Here is a 22,034-nt window from a genome sequence, read left to right as displayed (position 1 = left end):
TTTTATATTTATCACAATATACATATATTCGTACGAAGCGGATTTCTTTCATGACTGAAAGTGGAGAAAGATGAATTCACTTTATGTATCCTTAAGCTTAGAAACGGTATATTTATAATTTCTCAGTACGGAACCAGTTCATTTAGGATTTTAATGGACACTATTCAACGTCTTAGTACTCATCAGCAACACTCGTGAAGAAAAAAAATCTTTACACTTACTTTCAATCTCTGCTTACTTGAATCGTGAATTTCATTTGTAATTACGAGTAAGGCTGTTCTACAGAAAGTGGCTCTTGGTGTTGAAATGCCGTCAGTTATCTTTGAAAATTCTGCGAAAGGATAAAATTGAATGCACAATTAAGCTTTTTTGACTTTCAGTACTTTAATTTAACGTTATTCATAATCATGACATTGAAGAAACAAAGAAGGGTTAATATTGATAGAAAGTCTAAAGCAAATGTGCGCATAATGATAATTCAACTTGTATTGCTAATTATTAAATAATATTAAATAATATTAATTAAATTAAAAATTTATAGAACATATTATATTTACATATATTTTATTGATAATAACTTTTATTTTATTGTATTACATTTTATTGATAATAACAAACATGCTACTAAATACGGCTTATTAGAAGTTGTTACTATTACTTTAATCTGACTGATGTAAGAGAAGCGTGGAATTTTTGTTTAAAAAATCTTCTCGCTACCTCTTTCGCCATTCTCAATATATTTCGTTCTGAAGAAAATTTTGCACTGCTCTCAAGGGGAGAATGGGGGTGATATCATCCCCTGGAATCAACAAGAAATGCACGAATCACTCCACTTGCACACAATATTCCGTAATTTCTCGGACTTCCGTGGTTTCCTAATTTCACTCACGTTAAACCTGCAATATTCCGTGCCCAACGATTCCGAAAATAATGACGCAGTAAGATTGAAGAACGGTGGATCCGTATGCATGATAAAGCGAAACGCGGAGACGCGAGAATAACTGGGAAATGTTCGGGCGTAGCGGGACGAAACAATCGATGAGATTTGTAGGCACCGAAAAAGACATTTGGCAAAGTTGCCGACTTCCGAGTGCTTTCGCCCGAGATGAGAGTGCTTTTCGAATCCGACCGTAAAATCTATGAAAAGAATATATTCTGAATATTTTTGCCGTTTCATCTCCGGTATCGATCCCGGTCGCAAGACTCTGGACTTTACTTCCGCGCTGCTTGATGCGAATCTACTCTTCAGATATTTCGTCACAATTGAACAGAAATCGAGGAACTACCGACAGTGAGATTGTACTTTTGCGTATTTCGTTTTCTTTTTTTTTTCTCTCTCTCTCAATGATTTGCAAATATTTTTTTCTCTTTTCTTTTTTACGCGTCGTATGACTTTTACGTACATTCTCGTTTTGTTTCAAATCTTAATTTTCAATGCTAATACATATTTCGCATAGCATCCAGACTATGTTCTTTTTTATGATACTCTTGTGAGATGGGGACACAGTTCATAATTACTGCAATGAAATTATAACGAAAGCTGAAAGATAAATTTCAAGCGAGTCGAGGGAGTGAAAGCCTGACTTTATTATTAGAACAAGTATTAAAATCTTCAATCTGCTGATGAAAGTTTAGTTTAACGGGATTAAAATTTTATTATTCATAGCCAAGTTCTTTCGAGATATTATATTAAATTCTTCTCTTAAGCAGTTAAGTGAAAATTGCTCGTGAACGTTCACCCGATTACGACGAAAACAATTTTTGTTGTGCCTCACTTTCAAAAATTATCTTCGACGTGCGAAATATTTTACATGAAATATACATATTTAATTAAATTTAATATCAAATATTTATATGATTATATTTATATTTAAAGCGCTTGCTTTTATTTTTAATACCAATGGGAATTTAATATTAACTGAAAATATTTAATAACGTGTTCGCGGACTCGACAATTTATAGCGGCGAAATAAATTATTAATCAGCTAGCGACATATAAATTGCATATCGTTTCTTTTATGCTTATCAATCAAATATTCATTTAAAATTTGTCCCAATTAAATCTCGATAAAATACGTTTAATTCCTTCGAGAGAGAAAAAGAAACAAAAAAAGAAACGTGAAAATTATTTGTACAATTATGTGACGCATGTGTTGAGAAATATTAGTAAAATTTCTTGCATAGAGATGTGAATTAAATATCTATGGGTACAGGGTGTCTCGAATGTTTGTGTTCAAACTTCGCCAGTGTGTTCTTCAAGTAAAAACAAGACTCAAAAATTCTATAAAATCATTGAAAGGTTGTAAGAAAGATTTAGAATTTGACAAATACGATCGATATGGATCAATTTCAAATATATATTACTTGAGAAGAACCAATCTTTCCAAAAATATTCATCATCATTGAAAGCAAAAATTTACAATGCAGAAGCATTAAACTAATTATAAAAGTGAAAGTTACGTGTTGAAAAAATTCGACAAAATTGGTATGAAATTTGTTTCAAATTTGTTTGGAACAAATTTAATAATTACTCGAATGCTAATTTTGCATTGACAAAAGATCAACCTTCGTAGTTCACACATTAAGTTGAGCTTCATATTTCTGTAACGAAGCGTTTATGGACTTTTTTTCTAGATGATACTTTAGTCTTATATTTTTGCCTGTAGAACACCCTGTTTGCAAAGTTTAAAACAATAAAATTCGGAACACTCTGCGTACGTTTACATTTAGATGATTAAATGCATATAATTTTACACTATTACAGTAAACACGACTTTTTTTTCCTTTTTTTTAATATACACACATACTGTTTATACAAACATCACACACACACACACACACACACACACACATATACCATCCGAATCTCCCTCCAGTTTCGAAATGAAGCACACCGTCGTCGTTTATATTTATTCTGATTATTGAACGCCGATAGCCAAGCAACTGCATAAAAGTTATTAATATTATATATATATTGCGCTAGTTGTGCGACGTTCTTGTGTATTATCGTTGCTTCAGATTTCTCTGTCGATACTTTTGTATGTATGAAGTTATGTGCTTGTGTGCACCGTTTACGTGCATACAAATATGTTCTGAATGTGCAACGTTGAAGAAATTAAACAGTTAGCGAACAACAATACCGTGCAAAAAGCCGCTACGAAGTTGTCCCATTCACGAGACGTGATGACAGAGACATTTCTTGAAAACTGTTGATTATTTACCGATTTCATCTTTTTCCTTTTCATTTTACTTACAATTTGTATTACTTGCGTAGTTTCTTTATCGCCTTTATTATTCTTTATTTTATTTTATCATTGTAATTAACAGTATAAATTATTGACAAGTTTCTCATGTTCGTGATTAATTTTTATATAATAACGAAGCATAAATTCATCGATTTCGAGAGAAACGAAATTAAGTTATGGCGAAAGAGAATATTCCTCGAAATATAGCACGAAATACTGATTAGTTAATTATTAATAAGTAACAAACGTCAATCATCTCAATTATTAATAATTTTTACATCTTTTGTGAGATAAGTTCATTTTCACTAAAATGAGACCATATTATAGTAACACCAATACATTTCTCAATTATTTAGTAATTGTTTTAAATTATTTATTTTGTTACTTATTGTTGTAATTATCGTATTTATCTTATTTTTATTAATGATTGTAATAATAACAATAATTAATTTTTTTGATTCTTATTATGAAATAATTAACTGAAATGATACTACATTGTAATAACAAATATGTCTTAATTATTTAACGAATTGCATTATTTATTTTATTACTGACAGAAGTAACAATTAATTACCATTAATTATTAATCATTCTTTTCATTTCTGTTCCTTTTGCAAAATAATTAAGTACAAGTTTCTTGAATTGCATAATTAGAATCAAAAGAACGTATCAGAATTTCAGCTGTATTTATCCATCTTACATCGTGCATTTACAACGAAATGTTTTTAAACTGTTGCTCCATTCTTTTAGAAAAAATTACGCGCATTTCTTGTCTTCTTGTAAAATATATTTCGTCTTTCATTAATTCCACGTCAACAGAAACCGACAGCCACATTTTGCACGGTATTGTGCATCCAAGTTACCGCTTTAAATTCGAAGCATTCGCTTGAAATCGCTTAGAGAAAAAAAAAAAAAAAAAAGAAAGAAAGAAAGAAAGCTCGCGCAGAAAGAGATCAAATCGAACGCTGAGAAATCACGAAAAAAAAAAAAAAAAGAAAACAAAAAAATTACGATCTATGTACGCACGTACATGCAACGTAGTCCATCGCGTACATTCGACACGCGTGACGCGTGTTTCGTTTTCAAGCATAATACGAATGACTCGCGTCAGAATGTACGTCAATTCGCAAGAAATGAATAAAGTCGAAGGGGTAAATTGACGCATAAGGACGTTTACCTGGCAAGACTATTCGTTTCTCCAAACAAAAAAAAAAAAAAAAAAAAAAAAAAAAAAGAAAAAAACCGATTAATTAGGACTCTGCTTGGCGATTAGTTTTGATTTTTTCAGTGTCGACTTTGTTTGTTCGTCATGCTGCACAATAGTTGAAAGCGAAGGCATATATATTATATTATACATATACATATATAGTTGAAAGAGGACGTTCTGCTGATAGTTGATTCTAGATTCTTTTTCTGGGCCTTCACGATTGAGTGGGTCCATTTTCATTCCAGACTATTATTAGTGTTTTGCTCCCGTTGCGCTTTTGCGAACACTAAGTGCATCACGAGACATGCACTTTAACTTTCATTTCGGAATTTATTGTTCGTACTTAGCCCGTAAAACAACGGACCTGCAGCCACGAGGAAACACCTCTGTTTCTTTTTTTTTTTTTTTCTTTCCTTTTTCATTCGAAGTGCGCTTTTATATCGCTCACTTTGACATCACGAATTTTAGATGAATTCTAAAAGCGCGGCATTAACTGTTACGCAGCTACTTTTATGCTCTCCTGGGTTAAGTGTGACAAGGAATGTACATACAGTTGCGTTGTTTCGTTCCTTTGACTAAATTTAAGTATCTTTCTTCACTGTGTAATTAGTCGTCAAAATTTAAAGGGACTTTGGTGATTTATCTTTTCAACTTTAATGTATTAATTGGACTTTTAAAAAATTGTCCACGACACTTTCATTGCGTTTTAATTGTGAAAAGAAAATTAATTTGTTTAGCTTTGAAAAATTGAGAATGTGATTCGTGTCACATATTTCGTATTTGATTTTCGAAATAAAATATTAAATCGTTTATTATTTTAATTGCAACGAAATGTAGTTAATTTTTTTGGAAAATCAATAGTTCTTTTTTTGTGTACATATGTTACAAATTTAAATAAACATTTATGCAAATATGTTGTATAATAAATGAAATATTTTAATTTCTAATCATTTATCGCTAAATATTCGAGCATGTAATTTAATTGTTCAATGGGCGAAAAATTTATTATACAAAGAAGCAGAGAAAAGAAATTTATTAACCGAAAAGAAGTGTTATCATCTGGGCTGCAGGTTCGTTTGTTAAAAGTAAACTACGTGGGCATGAAAATTACTAATTTGACAGACATCTCGATGCGAAGGTTGCTAATGCAGAGAATTCTTTTGTTTCGAGTAGGTCGATCTAAGACACATGGACGAGAAATCGGGAAGCAATGTGGTGGACGTGGGAGTCGATCTCTCCGAATTCTACATGTCGGTAGAATGGGATATTTTAGAAGTACCTGCAGTACGGTGAGCATGTTATACTCATAAATAATCCCAAAATGTACATAAAATTGTTACACTTACATTAAAACTAAATATACTCATCACTCGTATATATATATATATAATTTTTGCATTATGTACAATGTGTAAAAAGCTAAATATTCATGCATTTAATTTTTGCACAGATGTTTGTGATTCTTGTTGTAAATGAAAATATTGATATTGATATTTAATATCAAATATAATACAGCTATTATCGAATATTATGATATAGTAATTTACAAAAATTTAACATTATTATTGTTGTAACAAAAACTATTTTCATCAGAAAAGAACCTTTCGCCAGAAGAGCGAAGATTTAATTATTGAAGAAAGAAGGTTGGAAATAATATCGTATTACACTTAATTCTGAACGCCATAATAAATAATGACGTTACTATTGAGTGTAATATATTTCATTGATATTTAAACGTTTTAAAAATGAAATATTCAATAAATTGCAACTACGTACTGTAATCTTTAAATATTTTATCAATACAGAAGAGTAATATTTTCCCAAAAAATAAAACAACTTATACTCGATTTTACGATCGTTAAATTAACTGTTATCAGCTGGACAGATAGCATTGGCACAAAGGAATTAAGAATATCTGGATTCGAGGAAAATTCAATGCCCGGTACTCTCGCGCGTTATTTTTTCCGAAGGAACGTGACATTCAGTCGAATAGGTTTTTGTTAGATATTTAAACGATTTGTCACGTAAGTGGAATATCCTTGCTATGGTCAGACAACCGGAGGTATGGTCAGACGGCCTTAAATTGCAACCGGAATTTCAATCGATCCGCAGACCAGAGAATGGACATCTTGTATGTCGTTTGACAGAATCGCGCTGTAAAAATCGCCATCTGCTGCAAAAGCATTAATGAAAGACCAGATTTCAGTATTAAATTCCTATCCTATTATTAATCATTCTTCGCGAGAAAACGACGAGGAAACATTTTCGTGGTTTCTTAAATCTCTTTTAATATCAAATTAAAATTACTTTTAATATCAAATTCTTATTTATTATTAGGAAAAAGCAATCAGTTTCGATATTGAATTTTGGTTGTTGTTAGTTGTTAATAACACTATGGTATTATACAAAAATTTCCTCTTATGAAAAGTAATAAGATTTTTCTAATTTATATTAAATAACTACAGTAACTAATCATATCTCTGTTATATATTATTTATAATTTATACAAGTACATAATATAACCAAAATATTTAATATAGACGTCATATATGTATGTATAATATTAATTACATATAATGTAATACAGTAATATCTATTTATTATAACATTTAATTGAAGTTAATTAACACTCATCATAATAATTACTAATATAATTATAATATATATAATGAATGTAATTTATTAATATTTATATTATATTAATATATAGAATTAAAAATTCGAAGTGTAATAATATTAATATTAATATTTTCAATGGGCGTTTATTATCATCCATCTCGCGCGTATGATAATGTAACAAGAACAATATTTTCAGCAGTGATTTAAACATTGTACATTCCGAGCTGAATTAATCTGTACCTTTTGCATTTTTATTTGTGCAGAAATGAAAAATTTTACACCTGCTGCGACGAGCCGTACCTGGATATTACATTTAACATAACAATGCGAAGGAAAACGCTTTTCTACACCGTGAACATAATTATTCCGTGTATGGGAATTTCCTTTCTTACGGTACTGACGTTCTACCTACCTAGCGACAGCGGGGAGAAGGTAAATAGAATTTGCATTCGTAAAAATTTCACGTAGAAACATCTTGCATGAAATTAAGTTGCAGAATAAACACGATGGTACGGATTTTAATTTACTCGCCCTGTAATCTTTCGTTTCTGTTCTCATTTCTTCCATATATATATGTATGTGAATAATTTTATAATGTGTATATTGTATTAAGAATTCGACCAGCCTAATGTTCCTTCCTAATTATTTCAATACGTATCGTACGTCGAAAATTAAAAGTCCAGTTTTAATTTTGTGATATTTGGCAAATACGTATTTTCTTTAACTTGTTATAATAATTTAAAAATTACGCATCCACACGATTACGTTTTCACTTTACATTGACACATTATTAGGAAAATATTAAATGATATATAAAGCCATTTTACCAAACAATTGGAAATTCTAGTTATCAGTTATTAGGTTGTTAGATTTTAATTGAATTTTATATAATATCAACTTGTTATTGTTATCAATATAATTAATATGTTGTATTCATTGTTACAGCGTATTAATAATATTAAATATGTTTTTAAATCGGTGTAAATTTTTGCATTATACTAAACATATATCAAACTAAAATCAAATCAATTGTAATATTAAACGTACACTTCAAACGATAATTTAATACATACATACATAAGTAAATGAAATTAAACAATTTAGCACGGAAATTAAAGTAAAACGTCATATTATTGTCAATGCGATCGCAAATAATAACTTGTCACATCATTAACATTATTAACTCGATGAATCGCAGTTTCTGCAGCCTAACGTTTTGAAGACAAGACTCGTTTGAAGTTTTCACGTTTTTGAAGGCACCGTGACACGAGCACTTTGCTCGCGAGCGAGAGAACGAGAGAATTATTATGTGACTAGTTCAAAGGTTCAAGTTGCCTGTGCGGAAGCTTTTATGGGAAAAAAAAAAAAAAAGAAAGAAACGGTCGTTTACCGGTCCGTTTTCTGGAAATTTCAATCTCGCGAACAATAAGGAAGGCCGCGTCAAAGAGTCGCCCGAGTTAATTAAAACTCACTGCCTGTAAATGCACTAGTCTGTCTTCCATCGACATGAGCGTTCGGCGATATGACTAATCGCGGCCCCCTTGAACCACCGTCAGCCACCGTTAATTAAAATCGGCTCTGCTCGCAGATTCACCGCAATGCAATTAATCCCTTTATCCACCGTGGAAGTGGTAAACGTCTGTAAATGCCTTCACAGCGAGCCAGTCGTCGATTTTTCGCGAAAGGATACCACATGCAGTAGTACAAACGCAACGACGACTGTGAACACACGGTGGAAGATCCCTTTCAGAGATATACGAAAGAGTATGAACGTCTATATGTTTGATGAACGAATCGGAATCTGGAACCGTGCAGTTATTAATGTACGCGTATATCTGTGTATTTATATTCAACGTGCTCGTACATGTTTAAATATACTACTTAAATGTAACTTTCGTCGGAACGTCATGTGTGTTTGATTAGTAAGTAATTATTGAGATTTTCCTAACTAACAGTTGTAAGAATTCGCTTGATATTTCTTCCCGTCGCTGTTCATTTTACTCGGAGTAACAGTTTTACAAAATTTCTAAGGGTCGAAGCATTTGCGAACTATTGCTCGGCCCTCGATGCAGTCTGTGTAGAAAAATTCCTCGATACACGATGTGATACTCGTTCGAGCGACGAGATGCCGAGAAAGAGACAGAGTTAATTGCTTGTTTCCTAAGTTTCCGTTTTTTCGTGTTCTTCGCCGGGCGAATGACCTGACGCAACGAATATAAATCCGATGGAGAAACTTTGGATTTATGGCGGTCGTTAATCATCCGCGGCGAAAGTTTCACTAGGCAGAGCCGTACTCTTCCGTGGAATGCAAGTTTTATTGAACCGGGGCTCTGTCGTGCGGTGGATCTGCCTGTGTTTCGAATAAATCTGCTAACAGTTGATTTCATGGCTGTTTCATTTTCGATTTCGCGCCGATGATACCTCGGGCCCGGGCAATTTATTCCATTCTTCTAGAGGCGAGCTGATCAACATTTGATCAACATTTTTCATGGTTCTTTCCATCAACAAGGATAACGAATGAGCGTGTCTCTTAAATTATTTCTTTCGGTTTGGTTTCGAGACCTCTCGAGCGGATATTTCGGCTTCGTTGATATAAATTTCTTCTCACTTCTGTTAAGTTAGCACGTTGGCACGTTCAAAATGAAACGGGAGTCACAGTTTCCACGGAATAAATTGTTTCCTAAACTGTTTTCTGTTATTAAATGTGTTTCGAAACTTGCAATAAAATATTGATACTAAGCACTGTTGATGGTAACGTGTTCCGAATGCATGTCAAAAGAAAAAAAAACATTTGTTTCGCCGTGCTGTGAGGTTGGAAAATCGATTGAAGCCCCTCACGAATGTGTTAAACACAGAAGCAGAAATTCCTCCTTTTCCCCGACTTGTGCATACAGGGTGTGACCCGCGCAATTGTCTCGTAAACTGTTCGTTGCAGAAAGAAAAATGTTTCAAGTAGAATTCACATTGTTTCAATGAGGATGAAGAAACCTCCCTTAAAACAAATACACTTTCTAAAACAATCTATATAATAAAACCTATGTAATAAAAATTGTAAGTATATTTAATTCAGAGATATTTATTTAATTAAAAATAATGAATTTTTAAAAGAAAGGAAACATTCTTTCTTCTGCTACGAACGGTTTACAAAATAATTGCTCGCTTCGAACGGGACACCCTGTGCACAGTATTTATCCGACGTAAGACACGAGAACAGGGGTTTCACCTCCTGTTTCGTGGGACATCAACAGCTCGGAGCAACCCTGTAAACATACACGAAAAATATCGAGCGGAATTGACAGACGCCAGTCACGTCTCGCCGAGCCGACGAGTGAGAGACGCTCGACGATACGCAGAAAGAAGCGGATCGTGCGCCGCGGGGTAAAAAAAAAAAAAAAAAAGTTTCGGAAGGGGGATGAAAGGGAAAAGACGGATGGGAACCGGGACGATGCAATTAATTCCTTTATCCTCGAGAACCGGCGCGCTTGCCTATACTTAGCGCCCGTAAAGCGGACGTGTGTGAAATATGCGCCGAATTAGTTCTCCTCCGCGCTGGCTGTCGGGCCTCGTTATTCCTCCTTATCTGTAAGCAGAGGCTAGTAGTTACTTTTCACCCCGGCGACGTACGCCATTTTTCATTTGCGCGCGAGCGATGGCATCAAGTTCAATGCGTGCCAGCGAAAATCAAGTCAACGTGCAAATATTGGACGTTGGATCGAATTGTTCGAGGATCGAAGACGGTGTTTCAATCGTTAGCACTTGCACGGGTTGTTCGGATTTAATTTTGGACAGGTCCACGATATTTTATAACATTTGATAACATCGTAATTGAGTCGCATGGATTATAACACCGTCCTGTCTTCTATTAATTATGACGCAGATAATGATACCTCCACATTCGATCACGTTGCTTAAATTAATTAATAACAGGTATAACGATAACAAATCATTAATAACCATATCTTACAAGCGAAATAAGTGGGTCGTAACACAAATTTTTTGAATATGAAAATCAGAGTCGATCGATTTGACTAAAGACTTGAGAAATTTTCATAAGCAAACATATATAGCGCATCTGTGCAACGATGTCGGCCCCAATAAAAAAAGAGAAGAGAAGCGTGTCTAAAATTTATAGAAAAACACGATCGTTGCAATTACTTTCAAAATTCAATTATTACAAGAAAATTAATTGCAATATAACAGGTATATAACACAATATTAAATTATTACAATATAATAGATATGTAACACAATAGAGTAGAATAAAATATTATAAACAAAATTGCATTTATATATAATTATAATATTAATAAAATCGAAAAAATGAATATAACACGTTCCGATACACTTGCCGATATCGTTGTTTTTTCAAAATTATTCAAATTAATCATTTTAACAGTGAATAATGACGATTAAATGTCTCGAACCTGATTCTACATCAAGGATTCAAAAATTATATAGCATTAAAATATGTATATGCTATTATATATAGTTTAGAAATATTTTTGCGAAATTTTGACATTTAGATCGAGCAATGATACAGGGAGAAGTATTCTGAATCATCCCATTGATAACATGTTTCGAGCTCATTGAAATTAGGGAGGGGAAGCCCATTTCCGTAATAATTAAAATTTCTATGACAATACAACCTAATATAACAAAATATTTCTTTTATCTACTGTACATCTCCACAATATACTCCATTATGGATATTTTATATCCAAAGGCATTTTTATATATTATATGCATCGTGGATATACATTTTTGCAACTTCCAATCTTCCACAAATGCATAAAATCCTAACATGTTACATATTAAAAGACTATTGAAAATATATATAATGCATTGCATGTTAGAAATACCTTTGTAAGAAGAAATGGAAGCTAAAGTACTTGCAAGAGTAGCTGATAAATATACATTTACAAAGAATCGATTGCCTCAATATACATTCTATAATATTCTCTTGTATAGTCCTCAAGGCACATGATCATTATTACACGACTGTTGTTATCATTGGCCATACTTGCATACTTGGCTCCATCACTGGACTCTCCATCACCGGCTCTCTTGCCACCTTCGTCCTCTTCTTCATCCCTCCCCCTCCACCCCGTCGGTTTTTCGCTTCTCTGTCCGTTTTTCCATATTGAAGATCTGGCTGCAGGCAACGATCCCCTTTGTGGCCGTGGCTCTCAATACGCGACAGAATAAATAGAGGAAAGGAACTGCTCTCGGAGTTGCTCGGTTCCGTCATTGATGCGCTTTTTCATCCCCCGCCGTTCGACAGCCTCTTATCTCTGGATCTAGCGGGGTCAAGGGGTGAGGAGGAAGGGAGAGAGAGGTTCTCCGCAGGAAAAACCGCGTTTCGGTTTATCGAACGGTGCCGAACGAGCGAACGCTTTGCGAACATACGGTTTTCACGTACGCCGCCTCTGCGCCGCGCTTCTCTCCCGTCGTCTCTCCGCTCTTTCAACCTTCCGTGAAAGAACATGTGTCACCTGTGACTTTCCAATGTTTCTTCTCTCCCCCTCCCCCTCTACCATCCATTTGCCCGATTCGTGAAATCAATCGTGGCCGCGACTTCCGCGAGTTGTCACCACGCTCGTTGCCCTTTCAATGCAACTCGTCGTCGATCGACAGATCGTGTTCCCGTCGGTATTGACTTCGGAGGATCAGCTTCAGAATTCGAGGCATTGATCTTAGAGATTTTCAGAAGAGAGGAAGTTTGCTCTCGTGCTTGACGAACATTTCGAATCGAAGCGTTTTCTTTCGGCAACGATGTTTTATAATATCACTTGCGGTAGAATTGATGGCAATTAGATCCGTGTTGAACAGATAAGGCAAGATAAATTTGTTGTAGAAACATTATAATAATAATTTGTAAGAAGAACCATACTACAAGTATATTTTTGCATATTATGTGCACTCTATTCAAAATTAATGCTCCATCAGTATTAAAAGTAAAAAATAATATTAAAAATAAAAGAAATTTGTGTAATTTCACATTAGAGAGGTTTCCAACATCATGTATCATAATAAAGTCTTCATTACATTCGTTACATTGTTTCTCCCATAATCTCGTTGGCGCTTCATCGTCTAGGGAAAACAAATTTCGCACTGTGGTCGCATTCAACGAAACGTTAATAAACCAAAAAGCCGTACATCGTCGATATTCCTTGATATTTAACGTTATTTACTGTCACAGTGCGAGCGAAACGTTTGACACTTTGATAATTAATCGAAGGTTTCGTCTTTCGATGATAATCGCGCACGCCGACAAATTTATGTAAATTTACGGGGGGGGGGGGGGATTAGCAAATAAACGGAGTGCAATTTAAGTAGGGATCAGTTTTCGGCGAGAGACGAGACGGAGAGCGAGAGATGGTGGACTTTTTCTGGAAAAGATGGAGGCTTAGCTATTTGGCCCTCCTAGGCATGTCAATCAATTCGAGAGAATCGATAAGCAATATCGCGGTCCGGTGATTGACCCATAGCCACCGCGGTCGTCGAAATTGCATGCACTGAACTTACCAGCGTTTTTTCATGGCACTGCTCCTCGTGCAAGGAAGCGTATGGCATCATACTGGGCTAGTATACCGGCCATTGTTAATAACCATCGTTCTGTCTGCTGTCTAATTCATACTTCAGACAGCTCAAAATTGTGCCCGATCGTAAATAGCAAATGATATTCATGATTCAGAGATGCGTAATACTTTGCGAATATACGGATATATCAAATATTACTTTTAATATCTTAGATCCTGTTCTGGAATATAATATTTCATTCGAGCAATTTCGAAGATATTTTCATTTGAACTACAAAATAAAATATTTCCATTGAAATGAAATGAAATAAAAAAATGAATAAATAAAATTTAAGTAGAATGGTTTCATAATCTAGAGAATTAAAACACGATTTTAAATAGGATGTAATATTTCATCTGAACAATTTGTCGAAAATATTTTCACTTGAGCCACAAAATGAAATATTTTAATTTAATGATCTAAAGCATAAAATAATTCTATGGGATATTTACTATTTAAAATAGCATCTTACCTAGCTCTGTATATATTCCATAAGTAAAAATAAAATTGAACTATCATCAGCAGCAGAAATCTATAAATTTGTTAAAAAGTCACAACAAAAGTATGGAACGTAAAGATATGTGCATTAAAGAAGTATCATTGTATCAAAATTGGGCAAAAATTTAAATTAACATGAGCACCATCTGCAAATATATTACTTCAAGAATATATCACTTATTAATAGTCAAGTTTAAAAATTTGGAAATAGTAGTCAGTACCAATTTGAAAATAGTAGTTCGTTTGATACTTATTTTCAAGTTTGAACCGCTTGAAAATAGTGTCTCATTTAATATTTAAATCACGAGCAAAACACTCGAAAATTTGGAAATAGTAGTCAGTACCAATTTGAAAATAGTAGTTCGTTTGATACTTATTTTCAAGTTTGAACCGCTTGAAAATAGTGTCTCATTTAATATTTAAATCACGAGCAAAACACTCGAAAATTTGGAAATAGTAGTCAGTACCAATTTGAAAATAGCAGTTCGTTTGATACTTATTTTCAAGTTTGAACCGCTTGAAAATAGTATCTCTGAAAATATTTAAATCACGAGCAAAACACTCGTGTTCGCGCTCGACTGCAAATATAGGAAAACAGAGGATCGAAAACACAAAAGTTTCGAGAACAGAAACGAACTTCTATCGCTCGATACATTCGAGTAAGGTCATTCGTTCTTAAGATCCAAATAATTAGATCCCAGATCGGACAGAAATCGACGAATCCCAGTTACGTAAATTTTCCCTTGTGAAACGGATCGCGATCGATGGCCGCGGCTTCTCTTGGCTCAGTTATCGTTTGACATTCCCAAACTCGACGCGCTAAATGTCCCGACATTTCACAACCGGAGCAAACGCCTTCGAAGTAACTCGATCGTACGCTCGACAGAGCCACCGCTCGCTAATTACCGTTCGATCGGTGATCGCTTAGGCTAATCACTGTAATTAACCGGGAGCCAAGAAACGCGACACGAAAGCGGCAAGCCGGAAGCCGAGTGGCTTCGACCGTAGTTAGCCTTAATAACCGGTCGATTTACAAAAGCTCAAATCGTCTGGATTCTGTCGCGAGGTTGCGGGTAGACACGACAACAATAATTCTGGCCCCGTTAACGTTCCCACGCGAATCCGAATTGGCCGATTGCGTTTCGTTAGCAGGATGTTACGCGGCCATTTATACCGTGACGACAACGTCATTGGTATTTGGTATTTGGTTCAAAATTGGCTCTTAATTCGTATCATCGAGCTACTGAAATTCAAGGTTTGCTCAGTTGGTTTTTAGAATTTTTAATTCGACACATTCGCCTGTCAATTAATCGTTACTTATTATTACTAAAATTATTAAATTACTGTATAATTTTTGTTTTTCTATATCGTCCAGAATCATCGGGTGAGCCAAAAATTACTTCCTACTGAAATAAGTCCATTTTTCTAATTCTTCAATTTATATATTTTTTTTTTTTTTTTATTTCGACATTACTTCAACTTAAATTTAGTTTAAAATTTATAAAATTAGTTTTCTCTTATATTTTGATGTTTCGTTTTGTCTCACCACATAGCATTGTCTTAGGAACTGAAAATACTACTTCAGTAGAATTTTGTAAAAAACAAGGCATCAGTAAGAAAGACTGAAATATTCGTATGTGTTAAAGTATTAAAACAAATAAAATAAAAATCGAGGAGCTATTAAAAATGTGTTCCGGACGTAACCTTCCCCCGATAAATCGAATCCTCCGCTTCTAATGGGGCAGCAAGGCCCTGGTTATTCTCTTCAAAAATAGCGTGAGTCACCAGCCATAAATTACCATGTATCAGGCCATCGCTCAAAGTTCCCGAACAATTTGACACGCAAGATAATTTCCTATCCAAGTTTAATTACTGTTCTCGAAAATACGAATATGCATGAGAATCGTATCGATTCAAAAATTGCACCAAAATCGACGAATTGCATCTAAATCAAAAATAATCTAATTACTGTAACTGTTCACGCTCCAGCGACGCTATTCGAAGTTTAATTTCACGTTTTTATTCAACGTCGTTCTGGTCAACCTGAATGGATATTGTATGCTTTCGATGCTTTGAATAATTGACTAGGTTTATTACGTCGTAGGGGATAGGGATGTCGTTGTATTGATTAATCAGTTAACGATAATCATAACGAACGACCGACTGATAAGTTTAATGACTTGTATATGACCGCGTTAATACATGCGCGTATTTATCATTTGACCGGAATTTTGGTCCAATAAACATCGATGAATACGATTAGTGTGTGTTTGTGATTTGCATTGGCGATTAATAAGTTTGAAGGAAGCGATACATTGGATCAAATATGTGATTTCGTGAATGGATACTGGATGACACATATATTCAATCTGTTGGTACACGATTTGAAAACAATCGTATACAATAGAGCCTCTCATAATCAAATTAATAATAGACTTTATATGAACGATAATAATAAAATTTAATATAAATTTAATTATAATTTAATAAAAATAATAATATAATAAATTTACATTGATAATATATTAATAATAAATAATAACAAATAATATTATATTAATAATATACTTGTACATTCTTGTGGATATGGTAAAAGACAATGTTTGCAAAAGATATTTGTTCAACATAGAGAGTACGAAAAATGAATTTCCAGTGTTACATCAATTAAATCAATTGATAAATATTCGCGAGTAAACTACATTTGAAATTCTTTCTTTTTATTTGATGTAAATAATCAAACATGATCATGAATCTTCGTATGAGGGTGCTTCTAGGGAAGCTAGAGAAACAATAATTATTCCACAACAAAAAAGTAAGAACAGAAACTAAAATATTAAATGAGAAAATAAAAATATCTTAGAATGAACAGAACGAACGATCCAGTTCAAAAGTAGAGGCTTCGAGTTTATTCTTGTGCCATTCCTTTTTGCGAAATTGTAACAGTTTCAATATTTACTACTCAAATATTAATGGGAGCCACTGTACGCTTGTTCAACCCTTAAACGATACACGTGCGACGATCACAAATGATTATATTAATGCGTATCATATTAGATCAGATTAGATTATAAAGTAAATCATTTGCCATTTATTATTTAAAGCAACACTTCAACGAGCACTGATACAAAATAGAGATAGCAATTTATTCCCGCTGTGTCTCGTACATAATAATTCACTCGTACGTTTGAGATTTGCCCTCGCGGAAGTACATCTCTCGCAACATTCGAACTGTGAATTCAAAGTTTAGACGCGCCGTGTTACAGATAGTAGATTCTGGATTTTCCTCAACTAATTCGGCCCCTTGTGTAACCGGAAACTTTCGTTGAACATCCTTCTCAAGACTGAAACTCTCTCCGCGGTGAGAAACTCCGCGAATCATTGGCTGCGGGTACGACTCGGTTCACCAAATGCAAAACGAACGTGCGTTGCTGCATCCGGTAGACAAGCATTTTAAACTTCTTTAAACATTGGACTTGACGAGTATTCATACGAATTTGTGTGAAATTCGAATGTGTGAAGAAGTTATATGAAAATTACTCGAAATAAACTACACGGTGCGTCTCGTTTCAAATAATACTTTCGCTGTTTCCGCAGATACGAAGACATTTTATTATAACGAAAGTATAATATTATAATTATAAATATTATAATATTATAATATTATAATATTATAATTATAAATATTACAATATTATAATATTATAATTATAAATATTATAATATATAATATTACAAAAGGTACAGAAAGGATCATAGTATTATTGTCAATCGATACTATTTAATCTTATTTTATCCATTTTCTAGTCATTTACGTGAAATTAAACGCTGAAGTCAGTGCTATTGTTGCACAATATATACAATGTTTTTAAATTACAATATCTACTGTATGTATTATTGTATGAAATTCGTTTGACTAATTTTAATTAATTAATCCCCCCCCCCCCTGTTATTATCCCTTTCATATCAAAATATAAAACAAAGTTGATAATCAATGCTGCTACCTACGTTCAAGCATACTTCTAAGATATTTCCGAAACATTTCAACTCGTTAGACTAAACATAAAATGGATATACAAATTCTTATTTCATGGCAATATATACAATATACATAACATCTTTCTATCATTTATCTTTTTACCTTTCTGGCCGTTGGTTCGTTTCTGAACATTCCGCATACGTCCGATACAATATTCTTTGCTATCAATCATTTTGACACATGCATCAAGTTCCTGAATTCTAATGTTACAAAATTCCCACTCGCATTTCTTTGCCCGAATGTTGTCTCCATACTTTAATATCATTTATTAATGTTATTTGAAATATACACATTTAAGCATATTTATATATAGTTCAGTTGTATCTGTAATTTGTATAAATATATGAATTTATACATAAGCACATTTAAATGCATTTTAAATGTCGCTGAAATAATTTGGAACAATCATATTGTTACGATATTATCTAATTCTCTGTCAAATTAAAACCACGACTCCGCGCAAATAATTTTATTGTGTGAAATTCAGAAACCGAATTTAGAGTGTTTTAAGTTTAGAGTGAAATTAAAAGCTGAAATTAAAAAACTTAATGAAGCGTTCGATATTACAAAAAAAACATTGAAAAATTTCACAATAAGGAAAAGCCAAGAAAAAAATTAATTTATACAAACAAGGAAATTGCAGGGAAATAAAATAAAATAAAATTAATTTTAATATATACAAATGTCGATAAAAAGAAGAAATAAATATAATATTAAATTAGGTGGCTGAAGACACTGCAGAGTGATGCAGAATTTAAATTTCATTGTTGAAATTTTAGAACTATTGAAATACATGTTTCTCGTCCACGTTGAGAAGAGGTTCATACACATTTCACGAAGCATCATTCATTTATTAAAAACGAATATAAAACTCATTATAATTAACGCTCTTTAATTGTGACTGCCGAAACGTAACAAAAACATCACGCATTTAATTACGTTAAACGACCAATTATTGGTATATTTATACACGAGCAAGAGTCCAATCATTTATTCACTACTCGAGACTCTCCAATCAACAGCGAAATAAAAATACTTCATAACGAAATTGCAACTGTCGACACATTTGCTTAACACATTCTGCGCCATTTTCGAGCCTTGCTTAAACCTATCATCGATGACTATAACTTTTATATTTTGATTCATAATTGATTTATAATTACAAATATTTTTCCTAAATTTTGCAATAAATAGCAAAAGTGAATTTTTTTCTACATGACGAGCATACTCGACATTGAACAAAAAAATTATTGTAACTCGATATATCGGTATTTACCGAACTTAATGTTTTATTTTTTTGAAAATTATTCCGTAAAAGAAAATTATTAAAAATTTAAAATGTAGAGAGAACTTGAATGTTCATCAATTCAGAGAAAGAAGTAGAAGAATCAAATATTTGCAAAATTAAAATGATTACAGATTTAATTTAATTTGTTTTTGAACAATCACCCGTCACTTTCAAGTGCGCATTTTCTTTCTTTGTTCTGTTGCCTTGAAATATTCGAAAATGTGCTAAAATTACAAATACTTTTCCTAAATTTTACAACAAAGAGCAAACGCCATTTTCTGACATTGAACAAAAAAATTCCATCCTTTCACGACGAGTGTACTCGACATAAACGTTTAAGGGGTTAAACAATGTGGAAAAGAGACGTGACGGTACCGCACGGTTAAAGCGTGTTAAATTAAAACTCGCCAAGGGAAGCAGGAAAAGTCAAACGTCGATCCGTTTCCTGCTGAAACGCCTCAATTATTCCGTGACGTCGAATAAGGAGCGTTGCCGGGCACAAATCGAGTTACACGATCGTCTCGCGCATCGTGTCAGGAACGTTCGTCGGGCTCAATGATGGTAGCGTTCTCTTTATCCCCGATATTAGACAAGATTCAATTTACCGTGAGTTCGGAAGGTGTGTCAACTATCAATATAGAACAATATTGACCCAATTGTACGGGGGCGGGGGACGGGTTTGTGTGCTAGCACACTACAAACCCGATAGATTCTGTTGTTCGTGGCCGGAAACGTAACACGGAAACTCTGGATTAATAACGGCGAGAGACGTGTCGCGGTTAGGGAGAGATTCCGAGTTTCTACTTTTCGCGAGGCGCGCAGTAGCGCGAGTCGACGATTCCGGCGACGCGAATGTTGGACGTTCGCTCGCGAAGCCACGACTTTTATTCAAATTGCAATATTCACAGATTGAGAAGTGAAAGAAGGATAAGTTAATATAGTCAAGGATTAATTGGATCAGTTGAATTAATTTGGATGTAACTCGATGAGCTTTGAGAAAGAGAAGTATAAAAAGTCCGTAAAAGAAGTAGTGATTGCAAAATTCACAAAGGGGCATATTGAGAAGTAAAGAAAGAATATAAATCAGTCAATAGTTAAGGATTGATCAGATTAATTGGATTAATTTGAAACGTGAGATTTGAGAAAGGAAAGGTATAAAAATTTCGTGAAGAAACGATAAATTGATGATAGAAAATTTACGTGTCAACGCGATTTCTTTCTGGAGATATCATTCCTACTTGAACACGTCTCCCTGAATAATTCATCGATAACGTAGTTAAATTTTAATCGAATAACTTATCATTACAGGTCACGCTCTCCATTTCCATTCTCATCAGTCTTCACGTGTTTTTCCTGCTGGTCGTCGAGATCATTCCACCTACGTCGCTGGTCGTGCCGCTGCTTGGAAAGTACCTGATATTCGCCATGATACTCGTTTCGATAAGGTGAGTGCTCGATGTATAATTTCGTATAATTCAAAAATAAACTCCTCCGTTGAAGGAGGATTTTTCCAACATTGTACGACTCGTACATTTTCACCATTTTACAAATTCTTAGTAAGATCGAAAGGTTTGAATGAAGTTTGATAATAAAGTTTATCGATTATTAAAATTCACGGAACAGATTTTGTAAATTTGTGTGCATGTTTCTCAGCGTGGCTTGCAGGAATACGAAAGTGACGAACCGTTTTTTTTAAAAGGAAAACGTAAATTTTTGGACATCAATCTCACTTAATGTCACTTTTTTTATATATCTAAACATACTTTTTTACCAGCTACACGATGCAATGAAAAGAATACATACAGTTGTATAATTAGGACATGTATTGTTGTACGCTTGGGAATGGTTCTCTGAAACACTATTCACTTTTACCACAAATGAATATCATATCGATCTTTCCTTGCGTTCAGTATATTTCATTATGAATTACCGACAAATTTCGATACACTGATCAGGATTTCAAGCTACTAGAAGAGATTATCATTGACGACGTAATTATACATCTATAAATAGTGAACGTTTTTATTTACATTTATTATAAAGCTCTCGATAAAGCTGTCGCATCTTGGCTAAGGTCTGTGATCCTGATACAGGTAAATTTATACGTAAAACACAAATTTTCAAAGTCATGTTCTTTACATATCTGTATGCATCTTTTTACCAGTTACACGACATAATAAAAAATATGTATATATAGTTGTATGAAAAAGAGTATCGATGACTTTCAAAAGTCTTTGAAAAAATATTCTTACCAATTATAAGCTTTTTGATACCATTCGTGACAGACAACAAAATACCTTTTGCATCGTTATAATTCGAAAAGATATTTAGGTGGCCTCACTTTGTATACATATCATTTACTACTATTAGTGATATATACTACTGTATATAATTACATGTACAATTATATATACTACTGTATATAATTACTTTGTATACATATCATTTACTACTATTAGTGATATATACTACTGTATATAATTTACTATTGTTATATATATAATAAATAATAATAGTGATAAATAAATTATATATAATTATATATCTACTACTATTATATAT

General features: G+C 33.4%; 1 protein-coding gene across 1 annotated transcript in view; it reads left to right on the top strand.

The window, feature by feature from the left end:
* Positions 1–20,921, top strand: part of LOC122535265 (acetylcholine receptor subunit alpha-like) — a gene marked incomplete at its 5' end in the record, with an annotated part of 146,613 nt that extends 125,692 nt beyond the window's left edge. Inside the window, 3 exons of the mRNA XM_043666657.1 lie at positions 5,626–5,741; positions 7,335–7,503; positions 20,781–20,921. Coding sequence (XP_043522592.1) covers positions 5,626–5,741; positions 7,335–7,503; positions 20,781–20,921 — 426 coding nt within the window. The remainder of the gene's footprint in view (positions 1–5,625; positions 5,742–7,334; positions 7,504–20,780) is intronic.
* Between the last annotated feature and the right edge of the window lie 1,113 nt (positions 20,922–22,034).

Source organism: Frieseomelitta varia, unplaced genomic scaffold (assembly GCF_011392965.1).
Source record: "Frieseomelitta varia isolate USP_RPSP 00005682 unplaced genomic scaffold, Fvar_1.2 scaffold_692, whole genome shotgun sequence".
Classification (NCBI taxonomy): Eukaryota; Metazoa; Arthropoda; class Insecta; order Hymenoptera; family Apidae; genus Frieseomelitta; species Frieseomelitta varia.
The sequence above is the reverse complement of the archived record's forward strand: the minus strand, read 5'-3'. Positions and strand labels throughout refer to the sequence as shown.